This window comes from Giraffa tippelskirchi, chromosome 14 (assembly GCF_054371585.1).
Source record: "Giraffa tippelskirchi isolate mGirTip1 chromosome 14, T2T-mGirTip1v1.2.pri, whole genome shotgun sequence".
Taxonomy (NCBI): Eukaryota; Metazoa; Chordata; class Mammalia; order Artiodactyla; family Giraffidae; genus Giraffa; species Giraffa tippelskirchi.
The window spans coordinates 59,321,324-59,342,188 of record NC_137288.1 but is presented as its reverse complement, the minus strand read 5'-3'; the positions used below and the strand labels follow the sequence as shown (position 1 = coordinate 59,342,188).

At 54.1% G+C, this 20,865-nt stretch overlaps 1 protein-coding gene across 10 annotated transcripts in view; it reads left to right on the top strand.

The window, feature by feature from the left end:
- ZBTB7C (zinc finger and BTB domain containing 7C) overlaps window positions 1-20,865 on the top strand; it is a 456,655-nt gene that overhangs the window by 432,736 nt on the left and 3,054 nt on the right. For all 10 annotated transcript variants that reach the window (XM_081563474.1, XM_081563471.1, XM_081563477.1 and 7 more), the window contains one exon: window positions 9,119-10,321. In XM_081563474.1, coding sequence (XP_081419600.1) covers window positions 9,135-10,321 — 1,187 coding nt within the window. In that variant the 5' untranslated portion in view covers window positions 9,119-9,134. The remainder of the gene's footprint in view (window positions 1-9,118; window positions 10,322-20,865) is intronic.

Here is a 20,865-nt window from a genome sequence, read left to right as displayed (position 1 = left end):
CCACCGTCAAGTTCCCTGGTTCGGCAGCAATGGGCAAAGTGCAGGGTGCCCTGGGCGCACAGGTCAAGGTGGCCTGAAGGCAGGGCGAGCTCCAGCTGGCCAGCTGTGCAGCCACTTTGGTGACTTTTAAAAGAAACACTAAAAATGTATCCCCAGAAAGGGTTCAAATAAGTGGGGCTTCTTAACCTGCTCCAAGCACAACTCCTTAAATAGCTCACACAATCTAAACCATTCCCACTCCTCTGCAGGAGACAGCCCCTTTGGGCAGAAATGCTAAGAGAATAGGGCTCCCTGGGGGCTCCTGTGTGGCCCCCTCCTCCCCACCCCCCGTGAGCGGCTGTGGGGAGCGCAGCCCACCAGCCCGCCAGCAGGGGCACCTGGAGAAGGCAGCAGAGGCAGCTAGGATTCTGAAACTCAGTAATCCGGGGCTGAGTGCTGTTTATGGGAAACAAGTGATTTATTTTATTATCTAAATTTTCAGCGGTTTAATAAGGTTTAATAAGCCTCCCAAGGAGTTTTCTGGCTCGGGAAATCGCCTGTAATAAACACAAGTAGTAAATCCTTTATTCCGAACATAAAGAGGTGTGCAGTATTTCTTAAAAGAAAACAAGTCTTTCCCCCCTCCCTGCTCCACCTCTCTCTCTCATAAATAAAGGATGAATAAATGATTAAAGAACAACCGTTTGAAGGGATACCACTTATTTGTCCGGCCCAGGCTCCCACGGCCAACCTAGGCAGCTCAGGGGACCGTCCCCACAGCAGCTTCAGGCAGCCTCAGCCCCCGCAGCCTCGCTCCAGGCCACGCTGCCCTTAGACAACCCAGCCCAAGGGGCACAGCCGGGGTGCCCCCAGAGTACAGCCTCAGGGAGTATGTGAGCTCTGCAGTGTTATTGCTGGACTTTGTCACTTGACCTCACTTCACTTTTGTTCCTTGGTCTGTAAAATGGGTATCTAACAGGCTTCACCTGCCACCATGAAGATGAAAGTACTTTGGCAAGTAGTAGTAGTGGTAGTAGTGAAAGTCACTCAGTCGTATCCGACTCTTGCGAGCTCATGGACTGTAGCCCGCCAGGCTCCTCTGTCCCTGGGATTCTCCAGGCAAGAATGCTGGAGTGGATTGCCATTCTCTTCTCCTTTCACTTTCACGGGATGCTGTGAAGAGCAGGTTCCTCTAGGGGGAGATTAAACAGCTCCGACACTCAGGTGCCCTGGCCCCACCCTCGGGACCAAAGCCCAGGAGGACAGCTGCCCCTCACTGTTTGTCGCCCATCACTCCACCGCTCTCTGGGGCACCGCCCAAGTCTGTCCCGAGTCTGTCTCATCCCTATACAAATGTGGCTGTGTCCTTCCTCCAAACTCCCACGGGGCCCCTAGACCTTGTTCTGATAAAACCAAACCTGTGCAGGATGTGGAGGTGGTAATGATGGTGAGGGTGGGGGTGAAAAGAGAGAGTGGGCAGGGCGTGGGTGACAAGTCAGGGGGTCTGGGGTCTCTGTCACTCCCTTACCTTGTTCTGTGACATTGTTCTGTGACCTTGGGTGAGTCCGTTCACCAGCACGAGCTTAGCAAGTGGGCCAGATAATTCCTTCTGTACCCGGGGATCCTGAGAAAATGTATAGAGGAAAGTAGGTGTGCCCCACAAACACGCAGCATGGTAAGTCAGGGGCTTCAGACAGCAGTGAGGCAGGGACTCGAATGTCTGGTCTCAGGAGCAAAAGCTCAGGCCCCCCAGGAGTCGGGATGTGGGGAGAACCCCTCTGTGTGGGGTGGGAACACAGGAGTGCCTGCCTGCCAGGCTGGCCTCTGCCCTCTCAGATGGTGTCCTGTGAGTGGAGGGGTCAGGCATTGGTGGAGGTGGGGCGTGGGGGGCAGAGAATGAGGGGGCACGACCATGTTGGGCAGAGAGGGCCCGCATTCCAGCTGTCAGAGAGCATCTGGCATGGCCGTCACTGTTGGCAGAGGAGGGAGACTCAGAGCTCATTTCACAGAAACCAGGCAGCTCCAAGCCCTGGGCCCAAGGCTGAGCTGGGGACCACGGACTCCAGGCATGTCTTGGCAGGGTGGCAGAGTAGGTGGGGCAGCCCTCTGCCGGAGGTGCTCCGGGAGGCGGGGCGCAGGCTGGAAGTTGAGGAGGCCCTACCCAGCCTTCCAGCCCACATGTCTGGCCCCAGCCTCTGGGGCATTCCAGGGCTGAGGGGTGTGGCTGCCCTGCTTAGGGGAACTGCCAAGGGCAGGGTAGGATGCGCCCAGCAGAGATCTGTGGGGCCAGCCAGCTGCTTGGGCCAGGCCTCCCTGCCTCTCCCCTGCCCTGGCCCACCAGCCCCTTGCAGGTGTCTGCGCCTATACGGACCACAGAGACTAATAACCTGCTCAGAGGAGGCAGCTAGCTGCTACCTAGCCTCGTTCCCAAGTCTGGAAAAGAATCCACATGCCTTCTCTGCCCCTGCAGAAGCCCACCCTCGCCCTCCTGGAGACACTGATTCTGCCAAGCCCGGGCATGGGGAGGGGCTAGAGGCTGGGGAGGGGGCGGGGCCACTCCAGGGCAGAAAGAGCCTGCCAGCTGGGGCCAGTCCGCCATGGGGATTTGGCTGATGGAAACATCACTCTGGGCCCCAGATTTGCTGACCTGAGCGTGATTCAAGGAGGCGCTGGATTTGTGCATCACAACAATAGAATTGTCCTGAAAGTCACATCATCGAGGCAGCCATGGAGGACAGGAAAAAGATGGGACTGGAGTAGAAATCAAGCAGTGTGACTTGGGGCAAGTGACTCAGCCTCTCGGATCCCCGTCAAATGGGAATCGTAATAAGGATGAAATGAATAGATAGAAATACTTTATGAGTGATAAGTTTCTGTTCAAATATCAGGTGTCCCTAAGGCAGAAGATTGGGACTGCCCACCACCTTTTGTAGGGACTTCCTGGTGGCTCAGACGGTAAAGCATCTGCCTACAATACGGGAGACCCAGGTTCAATCTCTGGCTTGGGAAGATCTCCTGGAGAAGGAAATGACAACCCACTCCATTATTTTTGCCTGGATAATCCCATGGACGGAGGAACTTGGCAGGCTACAGTCCATGGGGTCGCAAAGAGTCGGACACGACTAAGTGACTTCACTTTCTTTCTTTTCTTACCACCTTTTGTGACTTCAAGCCTCTCCCCACCATGTATTTGAACCAACCTCATTCATTCAGCATCTCCCATGTTCCTGCTTGATAGCATCCTGGGAATGATATAGACATATAAGGGACAAACCCTGCCCTGGAGCAGATGAGAGCCATGCAATTACTTCCCCAGTTCCCAGATAAGCAAACTTGAGAGCAGCAGGAGTATATACAAAATTTACCCATCCCTGCCTTTCATGTTCCTAGTAAAACCAGCCCTAGAACATGGGGCACCTACCAGCCAGGCAGCCCCACACCTGGCTGGGGGCACAAGCTTGGGCATCAAAGCATCTAGCTCTAGTTCTAGCTCTGATACTAATGTGCTGTGTGACCTTGGGCATCAGCTCCTCTCTGTGCCTCATTTTCTTCATCTGTAAAATAGGCATAAAGTTTCTACCTGCATTGCCTGCCTCTTTGGGTTAGGAGTCCATGAGACTGGACATATGGGAGGACCTTGGATGACTACGATGTCCTCCACATGCTAGGGTAGCCCTGGGAGTGTCTTTGGGAGAGGTGATTAAATAGTGTGATCTCTGCAAAACTATACAGAAAGCAAATTAGTTCCTGGTATGATCCCATCTCCCTCTGCCAAGACCCCTGTTAGGACTCTGGTCCCTCCTGGACTTTATAATTGCCAGCAGTGGTTGAGCACCTCCTCTGTCTCAGTAGCACTGACCTCATTTCATTGGCCCAGCCACTCTGTAGTGGACATTATTATCATCCCCATGATCAGATAAAGAAACTGAGCTCAGGAGGGTGATACTAAGTGCCCAAGCCCAGGAAGTGGACCCAAGACATCTGAAAGCAGGGTCCTCGCTCTCCACCTCCCAGCAGAAACCCCCTGTGGTCAGATGGCCTTCAGCCAACTTCAGGCACATGCTGGTTGAGAGCAAGTTCTTGTGAGAGCCTCCTTGGTACCCAGGTTCAACACACTTTCAAAGGGGACTCTAGAGATCCAAAGTTTTCTGGATACAAATGCCATGAGGCTGGTCCTTCCTGCCTCTCTGTCCAACGAAATCCTCTCTGTCCTTCACACCTCAGAAAGGGCCCCTCCTCCTGCAAACCTGCTTGGATCCCCCAGCCCACAGGGGTCTGCTGTCTCCCTGTCCTTATTTCTCATGTGCCATCAGTCCTGAGCCCCCCAGGCCTGCATGGGTCTCAGGCCCCTGGTGCACACCCCTCATCTCTGTCTCTGATTAAATCTCTAAACCTCTGACAGGTAGGGTCCCAACCCTCACCCTCATATGGACTTTGTAGGAGCAGCATGGTAAAGAGGAATGAACATGAGCTTTGGTGCCAGATGCAGCCAAGTTCAAATCTTGGCTCAGACACTGTGTCTGCCATTGGGCAAGTCACTCACCCTCTCCATGCTCTTTGTCTCTAAGTTGGAAGTGATGATAAAAATGTGTACCTTTCAGGGTTGTGTTGGGTGAAGAAGGATTAGAGGTTCAATGGCAGACATGTTACAGGCACTTGACTAATGATAGCTGGTATTGATTGTTATTAGAAATGTTGGCTTGCTTGCTTGACTGATGGGGTTATTAGAATAGGACACAAATGAAAAACAAAAATTCAAGTCACACTCAAGAAATTAGTTCTGGAGGACTTCTAGAGCCCGGGTTTTCAGTGCATTTCTTTAAGTCCAAGGCCCTTTCTCTCCAAAGGCTCCACATCCATCTCTTCTCCATTCCTCTCGTAGGAGGAGGCCCTCCCCTTCTTTCGCTGGTGAGTTGAGGGCATGATAAATCTCCCTGTAGTGGAAGGGGGCAGGTAGAGTACCTGAGGCAAGTGATATTCTCATGTTGTAACTGAATAAATCTAGGCCAGAGCTGAGAAATGCTGCCCTTGCCAGACAGGCTATGTGGACACACCTTGGCTTCTAGAACCTTCCACTGAGGGCACAGACCCAGGGGAGGTTGTGGTGGGCTTCACATCCTCTGGAATGGGGACCACACCTGTGCCCTTCCTCCATTTTCAAGCGCCTCTTTCCCCCTTTCTGTCCTCCCCATCTATTTCTGGGCTCTATATTTTTTCTAGCCCCTTCCTACCAGAGGTTTGTATGTTGCATCAAGCCTCTCTTAACTGTTAAGAGGTTTGGTTTTGCTTTTCGTGTGTGTGTGATTTTCTTTCCTGAGCGTGTTATTCTTGGAGACAGAGTACCCTCGCTTGGGCCATGGGAGGGAGGGCCCGGGTGGGAAGGGGGGCTGGACGTGGCAGTCCCTCTGGAACACTGCTGTCTGCAGACCCTCCAGGCATAGGAATCTCAAGGTCACCAGGGAAGCTTCTAGAGTGCAGGGTGGGGGCGCTTTTCCCCCCAAACTCAATAAAACAGCAAGCCACAGCTCCCCTTCCCCTGCTACCTCCTGCCAGGAAAAACAGCCCCCCCCCCCCAGCTCTATGGTTACATCCGTTCCTCCAGGAATGGGACAAAGACTCCAAACTATGCCATGGTGAGAAGTCACTGCTGGACAGACCAGCCTTCAAGTCCAGAGTCACCCAGGCCTATTGCCCCTCCTCATGGCCAGATTCACTTTGTGCTTCTAGCTCCTCAAGGTCGTGTGTGCAGGTGTGCTAAGTCACTTCAGTTGTGTCTGACTCTTTGTGACCCCAAGGACTGTAGCCCGTCAGGCTCCTCTGTCCATGGGATTCTCCAGGCAAGGATACTGGAGTGGGTTGCCATGCCCTTCTCCAGGAGATCTTCCCAACCCAGAGATTAAACTCGAGCCTCTTATGTCTCCAGCATTGGCGGGCAGGTTCTTTACCACTAGCGCCACCTGGGAAGCCCCTCCTCACGGTCATGACTCCAGTTATCAGATTTCCCCTGTCCATGAGAGGTGGTGGGGCCTCTCAAAGTCACACAGCTGTGGTTCCTGACCCCCAGGCCCTAGCAGACCTGACTCCCAAAGCATGGGAGGCAGGGCATGTCAAGTCAGGATGGTGTGATCCATCCCTTGGAGTGCTCGGGTGAGACCCTGACCACCCCCATCCCATCCAGTGGGTTCCCAACTCCTCTATTTAAGAACATGAGGATAAGTCTAAGGAATTGTGGGAATTTTTCCTGAAAAACATTTCAAAAACATTTTTGTCTTTAAATGAATAAGCCCTTGGCAAGCAAGAAAACTTGTTTGAAAGAACTAATTTCTTGAGGTCTTACTGATTTGGGCAACAGTTGAAGGGGGCGTTTCATTCACAAATAGCATTTTCAGAGGAAAAGGGTCCTCTGAGGGTCAGGACCCTGCTACCATTAGGGCAGCTTTGTGGGAATTAGAAAAAGATATCATTTTCTCAATACATCTACTTCCATCTATCAAACCAGTGTCATACTGATTTTGTTAGAAGATAGCATTTAACTGCCATTGCCAGAAAACATCCTGATAAATTTCACAGGTCTATAATGAAGTGAAGAGTGCCTCTGGATAGCCTGTTGTATCATCTGTTATCTCCCTGGATTATCTATTATGTTATCCATTGGTGTATAACAAATTACTCTAAAATTGAGCAACTGAAAACAAGAATAAACATTTACTATCTCCCAGTTTCTATGAGTCAGGAATTCAGAAGCAGCTTTGCTAAGTGGTTCAGAGTCAGTGTTTTTCATGAGGTTGCAGTCAGGATGTCAGGGGGCTGCTGTCATCTGAAGGCTTGACTGGAGCTCAATGACCCACTTTCCTGGTGGTCATTCACACAGCTCAGCCGCTCGCCATGTGGACCTTCCATAGAGCTGTCCTGATGACATGGCAGCTGGCATCCCCCGGAGCGAGTGATCCAAGAGAGAGCCAGGCGGACACAGCAATGTCTTTTTTTACCTCACCAGCATTTGGTGTTGTCAGTTCTTGTTACTTTAGCCATTCTGATAGGTGTGTGGTGCTATCTTCTTCCTCGCTGGTGGATCTTGCTCCACCTTTTTCATCATTGTTATGTCCCTGTAAGCTCTTTTAGAGCAGGGCCCTGCTTGGTCTGCTCTCTGTGAGTCCCCACACCCCAGGGCAGTGTCGCATTCAGGAAGAAACCCCATGACTATTCAGGGAATGAATGCATGGCCTGCAGGGCCTCTGGTCCTTTTTAAAAACAGCAAGGTCTTTGCTTTAGGATATGGCTTGAACACCTGCCCAGGTGGGATTGCTCAGGGAAGACTAAGGCCCTCCATCACCCATAGAGGAGCAGGAAGGGGGGGGGCAGAGCACCCAGCACCCTGACACCCCTCTGGGTCCCTGGTGCCTCCAAGTCACTCGGGGCCCACACTGTGGGCCTGACACTTCTCCCTTGTCCCTTTCTGCTGCATCTGCCTTCTCAGGGCAGAAACATCCATAAGATGAGTGTGGGGGAATTCCCAGAGCTTTTCCCACTGGGCCGTGGGGCTTCCAGGCTTTGTTTTCCTTTTTCTTTTCTCCCCACTGTAACTGAACCCAGGGAAGGGCTAGGCCTTGGCTAGGATTTATCTGTGGGCCATTACCAAGCTTTGCCCAGAGTAGCAGGGCCCTCCATGCCCTGGCATTAAAAATTAAGATGGCTTGTTGTCCAAGTTGAATCTGTTCTGCTTCCTGAAGGGAGGGGGTGCCTGCTGTCCTCTGCCCGGACCCCCTCCTTATGACCCCCTTCCCTCCTAGCAGCTATCACTGGCCACACTGTGTTTGATGTATAGATAATCCTGAGGTGTCTCAGAAGAGGCTTCTCCCCACAGGGATATGTTTCCCTGAGAGTAACAGAATACAGACATGATAAATTAGCTAACAGTACACTTGAATTTAACACTGAATATAAATATTTATAGGTCAAATGGCTCAAGATATACGTATGTGGGAGGTCACTGTTTTTTAAAAAGCCAAGAATGGCAACTGAAGGGAAAACTCATCAACTAAGATGAAGCCAGAAGTCTAGGTCAGAAGGCAAAACACCTGCCATAAGGCCCCCATTCCCTTGCAAAAAGGGGTCACAAAATTGGCTTAAGGTTTCTAGTAGCTGTGTCAGTTTGCTAGGCCTGTGATGACAAAGTACCATGGACCGGGCTTAAAGAACAGACTGATTTTCGTACAGTTCTAGAGGCTGGATCTAGTCCAAGATCAAGGTGTCGGCAGAGTCCATTTCCTTTGAGGCCTCTCTCTTCAGCTTACTGTCTCCACCTCCCTCCACCACCCCCTCCACCCCATGTCCTCACATGGTCTCCCCTCTGGGGGTCATACTGGATGAAAACCCACTCATAGGACCTCGTTTTAACCTTAATTACCTCTTTAAAGTTCTTACCTCCATACACAGTAACACTCTGACATCCTGGGGCTTGAGACTTCAACATGATGGAGCTGGACCTGGGGAAAACTCAGCTATGGTTAGCAGTCCTGTTGTTAGTACACCCACATCAGTAGCCAAAAGCAGCAAAATGGGAGTCCGTGACAGGAGGCAGAGGATCTGTGAAATAAACCAAAACGTTCTCCCAGCGGGAGCCCTGAGTCATGAGAGAAGACTCCCCCTTTGGCCCCTGACCGGCAGACGTGGTGGGAGTCAGGAGTGGCCCCCATTCCCGCAGCACACAGAGCCATGGAGTCTCACGTGGCCGGCTGGCCTCGCGCTGGGGACTTGCACATTCCCAAAGTGGAATTCTGTGAAGTCGTGCCTGAGAGGAGATTACATAGCCTTTGCTAAAAGGCAGGCACCAGCTGCCCAATGAGGAGCCCAGCTCCCAGGGCCTTCGGGGTCCTGGGAAGAGCCCAGTGGTACCTTGAGAAGGGATGCTTGGGAGCCGGGCTCTGAAAGACAGGTGAGAGTGGGGAAAGCTGAGGAAGAGGGGCCGGCTCTCTAGCAGAGGAGGACGGAGCGGGGGCCCAAGCAAAGGCAGGGGTGGGATAGAAGAGCACCGCCTTCACCCACCAGCCTGGCCTCCCTGGGCCGGGATCCCAGAGCTGGTGTCCCCTCCAGGGGCCAAGGCCTCTAACTCAGTCTCTCCCTGTGTGTGTCCGCTCAGGGCTCCGGCTGAGAACATGGCCAATGGCATTGACGAGCTGATCGGCATTCCCTTCCCCAACCACAGCAGTGAGGTCCTCTGCAGCCTGAACGAGCAGCGGCATGACGGGCTGCTGTGCGATGTGCTCCTGGTGGTTCAGGAGCAGGAATACCGCACCCACCGCTCAGTCCTGGCCGCCTGCAGCAAGTACTTCAAGAAGCTCTTCACGGCCGGCACCTTAGCCAGCCAGCCCTACGTCTACGAGATCGACTTCGTCCAGCCCGAGGCGCTGGCCGCCATCCTGGAGTTCGCCTACACCTCCACACTCACCATCACCGCCTCCAACGTCAAGCACATCCTCAACGCCGCCAGGATGCTGGAGATCCAGTGCATCGTGAACGTGTGCCTGGAGATCATGGAGCCCGGGGGGGACAAGGAAGAAGACGACGACGACGAGGAGGACGATGATGAGGACGAAGAGGAGGAGGAGGAGGAAGAGGAGGACGACGACGATGACACGGAGGATTTTGCTGATCAAGAAAACTTGCCTGACCCCCAGGACATCAGTTGCCACCAAAGCCCTTCCAAGTCGGACCACCTCTCCGAGAAGGCCTATTCGGACACACCCAGGGACTTCCCCGACTCTTTCCAGGCCGGCAGCCCGGGCCACCTGGGCGTGATCCGGGACTTCTCCATCGAATCTCTGCTGAGGGAGAACCTGTACCCCAAAGCCAGCCTCCCCGACAGGAGACCCTCCTTATCTCCATTCGCCCCGGACTTCTTTCCACACCTCTGGCCAGGGGACTTCGGTGCCTTTGCCCAGCTGCCCGAGCAGCCCATGGACAGTGGGCCCCTGGACCTGGTCATCAAGAACCGCAAGATCAAGGAGGAGGAGAAGGAGGAGCTGCCCCCACCCCCACCGCCGCCCTTCCCCAGCGACTTCTTCAAGGACATGTTCCCGGACCTTCCCGGGGGGCCACTGGGCCCCATCAAGGCAGAGAATGACTACGGTGCCTATCTCAACTTCCTGAGCGCCACCCACTTGGGGGGCCTCTTCCCTCCCTGGCCGCTGGTGGAGGAGCGCAAGCTGAAGCCCAAGGCCTCTCAGCAGTGCCCCATCTGCCACAAAGTCATCATGGGGGCCGGGAAGCTGCCGCGGCACATGAGGACCCACACCGGGGAGAAGCCATACATGTGCAACATCTGCGAGGTCCGCTTCACCAGGTGCGCAGGGCTGCCTGTGGGGGCGGGGCGGGGCGGGGCGGGGGCGGGGCTGGGAGGGCCGGGGGCGGGGCGAGATGGGACAGGGGCGGGGCGGGACGGGAAGGGTCGGGGGGCCTCCGGGATGGAAAAGGATCCAGGTCAGGGGAGGTCCAACGGGGTCCTAGCCGCAAGGCAAGCTCAATGTCATTACAGGTGCTGGGCATTACGAGGCGCAGTGATTTTCAAATATTTTCTTGTATTACCCTCCTAGGTGGAAGGCCAAGATATGAAATAGATCCGAGCAGAGCTGTCTGGTTAACCCGAAAGTAGGGAAGCTCCCACTGTAGACCCAGGGAAGCCAGTTTGAAGCTCCCCAGTGGCATGCAGCACCGCCCCCCCCCCCTTTTATTTGGAGAGTGGTCAGCATGTCAGGGCCTGTCCTGAGTGGATTCCTCAGACTACCCCTCCTTCCACGTCCTGGAAGTCAGGGAGGGCCATGGGCTTTGTCCACGGATGGGTGATCCGTCTCCCAGTAGCTAATCAGCCACCCCTAAGCCTAGCTGGGAAATGTCAGAGCTGGGACTTGAACCCCAGTGAGACCCCCGGAGGCCCTTTCAGTCCTATTTGGGGTCAGACCTACAGGATGTGCCTCCTTTTATGATGTCTCCCTTGACTGTCCGTGTTAGGAAGAGGGTTAACTTTATGCTGTTATGAAAGTTGAAATTTGAAATTAGTACATGATAAACCTTTCATCTTTCCTGAACTGTGTTCCATTCAGCACTCAAGTATTATATACCTTCTCTGCACAGCAATTTTTGTGATCAAAACTGACTGCTGGGATCCTGTGGGGTCCAATTTGTCCAGGGCTAGGTTTCGATGGGCCTCTTTGGGGGAGATAAGGTCTGTTGGTATCAGTGGTGGTCACTGATGTGAGGCTGACCTTCACAGCCATGTCCACGGTGGGGAAGGTCCCGGTGAGTGCCCTGCATCAGGGCTTAGTCATTTCAGTGTGTCTATCTGATGTGGACAGAGCCTGGTGGGATCTGCCCTGGGATGGTGACTTCCTAGTCCAGGTCTTGTCCCCCACACTGCCACTGTCCCCACCAAAGAACCCACCTTGAGAAACCCACACGTACTCCAGTGGCGCTGCTGTCACCCCCATACCCTCTTGGCCGTTTAGCTTTGGGAATTGCAAGGGGCTCATTCTTTTGATTTTCCTCGGTGGACCCAAAGCGTCAGTTTTGAGGACAGAGTGCTATGTTTTGAATCAGGTCGATTATCAAATCAGGGGCAATGCTTTGAGGGGAAAAACAAGATGAGTCCTGCTAAGTCACGAGACTCGCTCTCTTTCATGGCTTGAAAACTCTATTTGAGGTTGCCAGCGAGGGTCAGGGAATAGATGACAGTTGTGGAAACAGCTCTGCAGGCTCTTCCAGTAACTGCTTCAAAGGACAACTCTGACTGTTTCCAAGGTGGCCTTGGGTCCCCTCGCAGCTGCTTCTGTGAAGGAAACTCCAGCACACTCTCCCAGCTGCTCCAGGCTGACAGTAAATGAAGAATTTCCAGGTGTGGAAGGGCAAGGCCCCCCATACCTGGGGTGTGTCCCCTTCCAGCCAGCGGTGCTCATCTCAAGTGCTCACTTCTCTTATTGCTGCAGAGCAGCTAGACCCCAAGTCCCTAAGATTCACCCCCTCTCAGGTGCCCCTCACTAACGGCCCTGCCACTCTGGTGTCACCCCCACCTCCCACACTGCATTCACCTTAGACCCACAGAACACCTGAAAGGCTTCACAAAAGCACAGGGATAACAGAAGAAAGACAAGCCAGAGCCCAGTCCAAATTCACGTGCGGTTCATGCATCCGGAGCCAGGGCCTCTAGCAGTCTGTGCCCCTGAGTCCTGCCATCCAGGCTCCACCTCCTTTGCTTGTCCCCTGCGCAGATGGTGGGCACTGGGGACACCCCTCCCTGCAGAGGAGACCCAGGACTGTGACTCCAGTGGGAGGTGCTGCATCTCAGGGTACCGCAAGGGATCCTGCCCCGCCCCCCCAGGTCCCCATCTCCCTTCCCTCCCCCCACTTTCCTCTGGGTCTTTCCCACAGTCCACTTTCCATAAGGGCCATGTGAGGCTGAATCCCTGCCTTCCCTAGGGAAAGTTTTTAACTCAGTCAGTCAAGACAGTCAGACTTCTCACCCTCTTGACACCAGAACATCCTCTGCGTGGGCCTCCTGGCCCGGCCTCCATGCTGTGTTACATAGGAGGGTCGCATTCCAGACCCTCCCTCCCAGCACATTCCTGCTGATCACTGAGGGTGGCCTCTGTGCCTGCCGGCTGGCTCACCACCCCTCCAGGCCAGAGTAGCCCTCCAGTCCGGGCCGGGGCCTCCGTTCGGATTAATCCTGCTCAGCCATCTGGGTCCCCAGGCCTGTTTCCAGCTGAAGCAGATCCATTCCCACCTCTATTCGCAACTCCCCTCACTCTGTTCCCACTGGGCACTGGCCCTCCTGAGAAAGACCAGAAAAGCTCTGGGAACACCCCCGCCAGAGCAGAGATACCGGGAGTGGGGGGAGGTTGGGGGCTCTTATTTCTCACTGTGGGCTGTGGCTGGACATGATGGACACCCCCCAACACCCCTCCCCATCACATTCTTCAGAGTCGCTGGTTCCTTGCTTCCCTCCTGCCTCCTCCCCTGAGCTTCCCTGTAAGATTCCTTTCAAAGGTCAGAGAGCCTCAACCCTGGTCGTCCTGGTTGGGGTCAACCCTGGCTGTCCAGGTCGGGGTTGCCTGTGACTCTCGCTATAGCCAAGTCCCCTCGCAGCCTTTCCGTGGGGACCCCCTTTGCAGCTGACTCCTTACAGCCACCAGCTGTAACCCCACCCTCCTTCCCCAGCTGGAGACTCTTGAGCTCCACTTACAGCTGCAGCTGCTGCCTCTTTGACTCAGAATTCCCAGCTTCCATTGCAAGGCAAAGCCACTCCCTGGACTGGAGCCCGAGAGGCAGAGGGACCCGGGACCTGCTGCCCTCATCTCCTTCTCTTGGACACTATTTCCCTTTCTGGGGCCTGAGTCTTCGCCTAATTACAGCTGAGCTTCTGCTCTCTGGCCAGGTATCCTTTCCTCTCTTCTTGATGCTGACCCACTTTCCCTCCCTCCTGGGAGTGACCTCTCCCTGCAAGGTGGCCTTTTGGCTCAGGCTCTGAGTTTCAGCCTCCAGTGCCCACTCCCAGCATGTTCATGCCCCATGGGAACATCATTCCTTGTGACTTCAGCAGCACAACATGGCAGAGGGGCTTTGGGTGGGGGGCCTTCCAACAGAGCCCCTTCTGCCCCTAAGGCCGCACTTGCTGCCCTCATTCTATGGGTGCCCAAGAAGGGCCTGAGGGCTCCCACCAGCAAGTTGTCTATTCCCTGGTATCAGGAACCTCACCTCTGGGTTCCTGATTTCAGCCAGGCCCACGGTTGTCCCACCACTGGTTTTCTCAGCTCTGAGACAACCCTGGCGCCCCAGAAAGGCCTCAGTGGCTTCAAACAGACTGTGTTTCTCTGGCCCCAGGCTGGCGCCTCCTAGCTCTGACCATTCTGCGGTCACCTGGGCTCCGAGCCCTCTCTCTGTGCCTGAGTCTATGTGTCCGCTCCCCCAGCCTGGTCCAAGGTCACCATTTTCTTCCTGAGGATGGCCAGGGCCTGTGCTGGCTGCAGAGACAGATCCTGATGAAACCGGTCCCGTGGCTCTCACTTGGGAGAGAGAAGAACTCCAGGAGTTAGGACAGAGGCAGTCTGGACCAAGATGCCCCTGACCCTCCTCATCTGAAAGTCTGGAAGCCCAGGCCAAAGGTCGGGACTCCAGGGGCCACCAGAGGCGCTCTAGGATGGCCTTGAGGAGTGGGAAGCACGTGGGCCAGGGAAGGTGGGAAGGTATTCGTCCTCTCTGCATGGCCTCTAGGGTGCTCTGTGCTCGGAGGGGCTTTTCCCTGCCCACCCACATCGCAGGGCCCTCCTCCTCCTTGTTGCCCCAACCCCAGTCATCACCACCAACTGGGCCTAGCCCCGAGCCTGTGTGAAAGCTTCGAAAGACTCTTGGTTTCTCCTGTCCTGCCACATGTGTCCTTGAGTGCAGGCAGCCTGTCCAGGGAGCCCCTAGAGAGCATAATTGGGCAGGGTCCCCTCCCGGCCCCCCAGCATCCTGTCCGCAGCCTGGCTCTCCCACGTGGCTGGAGCCACGACTGTGAAGTCAAGAAACTGCAACACTTGAGAAGAGACCAGTCCCCATGACAACAGAGGTCCCACAGAGGCCCTGGAAAACTCTGTGCCCCAGGGAGTCAGTCTCTGATGCCCCGCGATTCCTCCAGTCTCTGAATCCCCTGTGGACACCCTATAAAGGCTGCGACTTTTACCCTCCAATCCCAGCAACCACTGCAAGCCAGCTGCTGACTGCTGTGTAGCCTGACAGCTGTCGGCTCTCCAGGCAAGGCCAGGAGCCTGGCTGCTGCTGCTTTTTTTTTTTTTTCCTGTATTTTCTTTTTAGTTCTCCCACTCCTGGTAGCTCTGGGGACTTTATTAAGATAATGTAATGTCATTAGTAGTGGCAGCAGGAAGAGAATTTTTCTCCGACCATCAGGTTACCAAGAAGTCTGGATGGGAGGTGCTGGGAAAGCGTTCTCCTCACTGGGAGCCTCCAGGACCCAGGACCCTTTCCTTTCACTCAGGGGAATGAGACCACAAGTTCTGGCTCATCTTTCTCGGCGAGGAGCACTCGGAGCTGGAAGGGGGAATGCCTATCGGGGCTTGCATGGCTGTGACTTGGGCTGGCTCCCCAGTGCAGGGTAAAGGGACAAGATGGCAGACCAGGGAACAGGGCAAGAGAGGAGCGTGTCAGATTTGGACTGGGGAGTTCTGAGAAGCGGCCCCACACCAGCAGGCCATGGCCATGACCACCCACTGTACATTCAGTGGTCAGCACCGGGCGCAACTCCAGAGCATCTGGTGGGTTCTTGTCTGAGCAGGTTCTGGTACCGTCTGGGCCATGTGCTGAACGAGGAGGAAGAGAGCAGGGGCTGGCAGGCAGGGAACATAGAGCCCAACGTCTCCCGGGGACTACGGCCCCTTGGACAGGGTACAGTGATCAGGAACTCCAGCTTCGGGGTCTGGATCTGCCTCTGACTAGCTGTGTGACTTTGGCCAAGCCTCCTCCCCTCTCTGGAGTCAGTTCCCCCAACACAAAGGGATTGAAGCAGGTGCTCCCGAAGTTCACACCCAGGTTTATGACCCCATTTATCACCGAAGATCAGGAAAGCCCTGGACCCATTATGGCCCTTCTCCTTGCCTCCACTTCCTCCCAAGAATGATGGAAACTCCGACTTCACGGGCTTTAGTGAAAAATAAGGTATAATTGCCTGCACAGTGACGCCTCCACCGGAGCTCACGATTAGTTCTGGCAGGAATATCCCTGAGCCTGGGTCCCTTTTTTGCATCTGCTGGGGGCCAATGCTCCTTGCCCATATCTTGCTATCTAGGTGCCTAACAAGACAGGTACCCGGGAGCCAGGGACAGGACGGTGGCTCCGCAGGCATGAGGGGCAGCTAAGGAAATAGCACATGTGGTGGCCCTGCCCTGGGAATAACATGTCTGGAAAACAAAGGCAGCCTCTGGACAAGTGTCCCCATCTGCCAGGGGCACCCGTGTGGCTGAGTGGGGCCCACAGAATGCAGACGGGGAGACAGGGCCCCCAGAGCTCAGGACTTGCTGGGCAGGCAATGCTCATACCTAAGTGGCCATTAGAGGGCAGGAGAAGGTGGTGCAGACACATGGTCCTCTATGGCTCCCTCCTTGCTCCTCGAGTGACCTGCCCAGGGCTACAGTCTTCAGGTGCTTTGGAAGGCCAGGGCAAAGAATGAGACCTGGGTGGACAGGGGAAGGTATTATGAAAGACTGCACATAAGTTTGACCTTGAAGGATCCGGGGGATTAGGAGTGGTAGACACTTCGGGCAGGGCAGTTTGCAAGGGTGAAGGTAGAGCTGAAGGATGAGGCTACAGGGAAGAGGAGAGCAGGAATGAGGGGCTCACGGCTGGGAAGGAAGAAGCACATCTATGCTTGGACATCTGGTGGGAACCTGAGGATGGAGCCTGGTGTGTCTAAAGACACGCACAGAAGGGGGAGGAGCCAGGGCTTACCAGCATCCATCCCATAATATGGCAGGCTCTGAGCCAGGGACACTGGCAGTCCAGCTCATGCCAGCAGAGATGCCAAGATGCAAAGCTGGCCAGAGCAGTGCCCACTAGGGGAGCAGTGTGTCCGTGTGGTATGTGGGTGCAATACTGTGAGGAGGGACAGGGGACTGGCAGAGGAGAGAGAGTGATTCTTTTTTCCAGCTTTATTGACATATATTTGACACATAACACTGTATACATTTAAGGTGTACAACAGTGATGATTTGATATGCATATACATTGTGAAATGATTACCCACAGTCATGTTAGTTAACAAACCCACCACCTCAACGTAGTTACCTTTTTTTTGTGGTGAAAACATGTAAAATCTATCCCCTTAGTAACTTTCAAATACACAATACAGTGTTGTTCGTTATAGTTACCAAGGGCCCCCAGATCTTATTCCTTTGTAACTGGAAGGGGTGAGCTTGTAAGGAGACTCCAAAGCTATGCTAAGGGGTGAGTTAGCACAGAGGCCATTTGACAGGGTTGGGGGGCTTGGAAGATTTTAAGGGGAACCACCAGATTCCTAGTCCTGAAGGAAAGTGACTAAGAGTTCAGCTGCTGAGAGTCAGGCTGGAACATTCCAGCTTCACTCATGATGCCTCTGCCAGCAGATCAAGAGTAGAAGAGTCATGATATATGAAGCTAGCCAGCCAGAGATTCAGTATTAGCCCATTACCCAGATGCAAACACTCTCACAACACTAAAGGTCTTCCCTGGTGGCTTAGGCGGTAAAGAATCTGCCTGCAATGCAGGAGACCCAGGTTTGATCCCTGGGTCAGGATGATCCCCTGGAGAAGGGAATGGCACCCCACTCCAGTATTCTTGTCTGGAGAATCCCATGGACAGAGGAGCCTGATGGGCTACAGTCCATGGGGTCACAAAGAGTCAGATACAACTGAGCAACTAACACACACACACTGAGCCTCCCATTTTAGAGGTCAGAAAACTGAGGCCCAGGGCAGCTAAGGACCTGGTCTGGTTCTTGGAGTGTGCCGAGCCAGGGCCCAACTTTGCCAACGCACTTGCACATTACATCCATGTGGAAAGGCCATCACAGAAATAAGGAGGCTGGGCCACCTTAGAAAGCCATTCCCTCCCTGGAAATGGGCCAGGTTGGATCAGTGTTTTCAAGGTCCTGGGAAGCATACTGCTATCGATGCAGGTTACTAGGCCCCTGATTCAGACATGCTCCCGGTAAAGGAAATGATCCCTAATTTTTTTCCAGGACTAACTTATGAGCTCCGTCCACTCTCTGCCCCACTGCTCATAGGAAAAGTCTCCTCTGGGGACAGTGGCTCCTGCCTAGGCCAAGCTGCTCCCACAGCTTGGCCCAGTCTTCTGGCCCCAGAGACAGAAGGCTGGCTGCCGATGCCCTGCTGTGACTGTCTGGGCTGCACTTTTTGAGGCAGCCCCTACAGGCCTCAGGCTGGGAACACTCCGTATGAAAATCCTCCAAAGAGCCTGCAAATAAATCCCGCCCAGTTAGCCCTCTAGCCCCTCACTGCCTGGTACCTTTGGGAAAGCTCTTTGACTTCTCTGAGCCCCCAGCTCTTCTGGGATTCAAGTGAGGAAATTGATCCAGGTGTGTTGAATTAAGCTCATGCAAACCCAGATTCCTGGTCAATAGGAACTGATGTCTAGCACTAGGTTCAACTCTGCACAGAGAGGTTAAGTAACTTGCCTACAGGTCACCCAGCAAGTCACTGGAGGATCTGCAGCTGGGAGGGGTTCCCACACCCCTAATAGTCCTGCACTACACCATGCTTGTGAATAATGACCTTCCAGGGCCATTGAGATGGTGTATTCGCCTGCCCTGAGCAGGCACTCAATGAGACAAAGTTATAGTCACTTTCTCAGCACTTCTCACACACTTGGGCCAATCGCTGCTGAGGTGTGATTTATTTTAGATGCCCTAATGAAAAGCTCAGAAGAAGCAGTGCATATTTAAAGAAGGCCCTTGACATTTGAAGATTTACCACTTGCATTGTCCACCATTTGAGGGTGACCCTCAGGGTCGATACTATTAAATATATATAATAGTAATTTTTTTTTTAAATCGACCTTATAAGGTTGCAGTGAGGATTGAATGAGAGGATGTATTTAAAGCCCCACTGGTGACTCTCCACCAGGCCCTGAATCTCCAGGATGGAGTCTCTCAGCCAGTGAGTGAGCCTGGCTGAGCACCGAGCATCAGCGTCTCGTCTGAGCCTGTGTGTGGGGTCCAAAGTCACAGTCCCCAGCACTGTACAGCATCACTCCAGGGGTACAGACAGCACTTTGCACCCCGCCCCTACATGTTCACACAGGCCACAGCGCAGGACTGAGGGCAGAGGCCTGGCCACTTCTGGTCCCAGCTCGGTCATTACCCTCCCGGTGACCTTAGGGACTTCACCTCCCTGGGGTGCTGTTTGCCCCCCAGCCAAGTGAAGGATTAACTTAGGCAGGTGGTTCTCAGAGCAACAGCAGCAGCAGCAGCAGTGGCATCTAAAAGCTTGTTCAAAATGCAAATTCTCCGCTCTCTCCCCAACAGACCTCCTGACTCAGGCTGTCTGGGAGTGGGGCCCAGCACTGTGTGTTTCATTAAACCCTGATAATGGCTCATTACCTTTGAGACCCACTAGCCTAGATGCTAAGTCCCCTTCCTGCTCCAAAATCCAATCACCTGGATGAAATGTGGATTACGGAGACCCTAAGAGCAGGATGCTAGTGGGGGGAGGGTGCATGAGATGTCACAGCAGGGTACTCACTGTGCAATTGTGGGCAGCTGGTGGGTTGTGGGCAGGGCAGGGACCTGGAGAGTTGGGGGTTCTGGTGTGTGGAGAATACCAACCCTCCCTTCCTCCTCCCTGCCTGCCTCCCTCTCCACCCTCACCTCCCAGGTGCCCGCCCGCCTTCTAGAGATGGATCCATCCTCCTGATCCTTCTCCCCGCCCCCCAGCATGCTCATGAAGGTCCTTTTCTCTCCTGCTCCGCCCCTAGGGAGCTACTCAGAAAAAAACGAGAGCCAGTGAGACCTCTAGCGGCCAGGAGGATGGCCAGGCGGCCAGGACCCGCTCCCGCTGGCGTCCTGGGCTGCTGCTGAGTGTGGTTTAAATCTGGCCGTTTTAGGGCGGGTGCCTGGGCTCCACATCTGCTCCAACCTCAAACCCTAGCCAAAAATGACAGGCAGATGCTCCACCCAAGCCACACCTGCAGAGAGGAGGTGGGAGACTGGACACAGCTTCCTGGCCTGAGGGGCCTGGTCAAGGAAGGCGCAGAAGGCTGCAGAGAGTTCTCACAGCTCCGCTGACTCCACCTTGGCCAGCCTGAAAGGCTCCTTTAGCTGGTTTAGGCGGCATTCAATCTTTACAAAAACAGCCTTGAGATGTCAGTTCTCCTTTCAAGACCACCAGGAGGTGTGTGGAATCCAGCTCAACACAAATCCAAATTTCTGTGCATCATCTCTGGACACTGGGAACTGATGTCTCATGAGAGGTTCAACTCTTAAGCAGAGAGGTTGTTACTCACCTAAGGTCACTCAGCACGTTCGTGGTGGGTCTGCAGCTGGAGTAGGGTCTCCCACACATCCTACGGGAGGCGTTTTCCCACATCATAGCTTACCTCTGAATAATACCACTTAAACCCTGAAAAGCTTTGCCCTAGCTTAGGCTGCATTCTTGTTGCACCTGGCTCTTTTGTAAACCCTGGAATTGTCTGCAGACAAAGAGGAGAGCCCAAGGCTGCAGCTAAGAAACCACAGTGCAGAAGACTTGAACAACGTGTGCCTGGTATCTGTAACTCTCAGATTAGTGCTGAGGACAGGCAGGTCTCAACAGCCCGGGGCCTGGGATGGGACCAGGGTGAACCCAGAGGGAAGACCCCGTTGCCTGGAGAGAGTGGAGATGAAAGTGCAATCCAGTATCAGAAGTGGCAGCCCACTTGGAGGACAATGAAAAATTGCTGACTTTCGAGGGGCCTATGGCCCCAGAAAGTCTATTTTCCAGTGTGTGAGACAGACCCTGATGGAGCAGGTGCTTTATTTTCTGATCTTATTCCTAAAAGGTGTTCTAGAGTGACAGAGGCCTTTCAGAACCCAGCTCCCACTCCACTCTCTAATCCAGGGGAGAAACCACACCTGTTAGGAATGGTGCAGTAGTTGAAGGTGGGCTTCCCAGGTGGTGCTAGTGGTAAAGAACCCACCTGCCAATGCAGGAGATGTAAGAGCTGCGGGTTTGATCCCTAGGTGGGGAAGATTCCCTGGAGTAGGAAATGGCAACCCACTCCAGTATTCTTGCCTGGAGAATCCCTTGGACAGAGGAGCCTGGCGGGCTACAGTCCATAGGGTCGCAAAGAGTTGGACACAACTGAAACGAC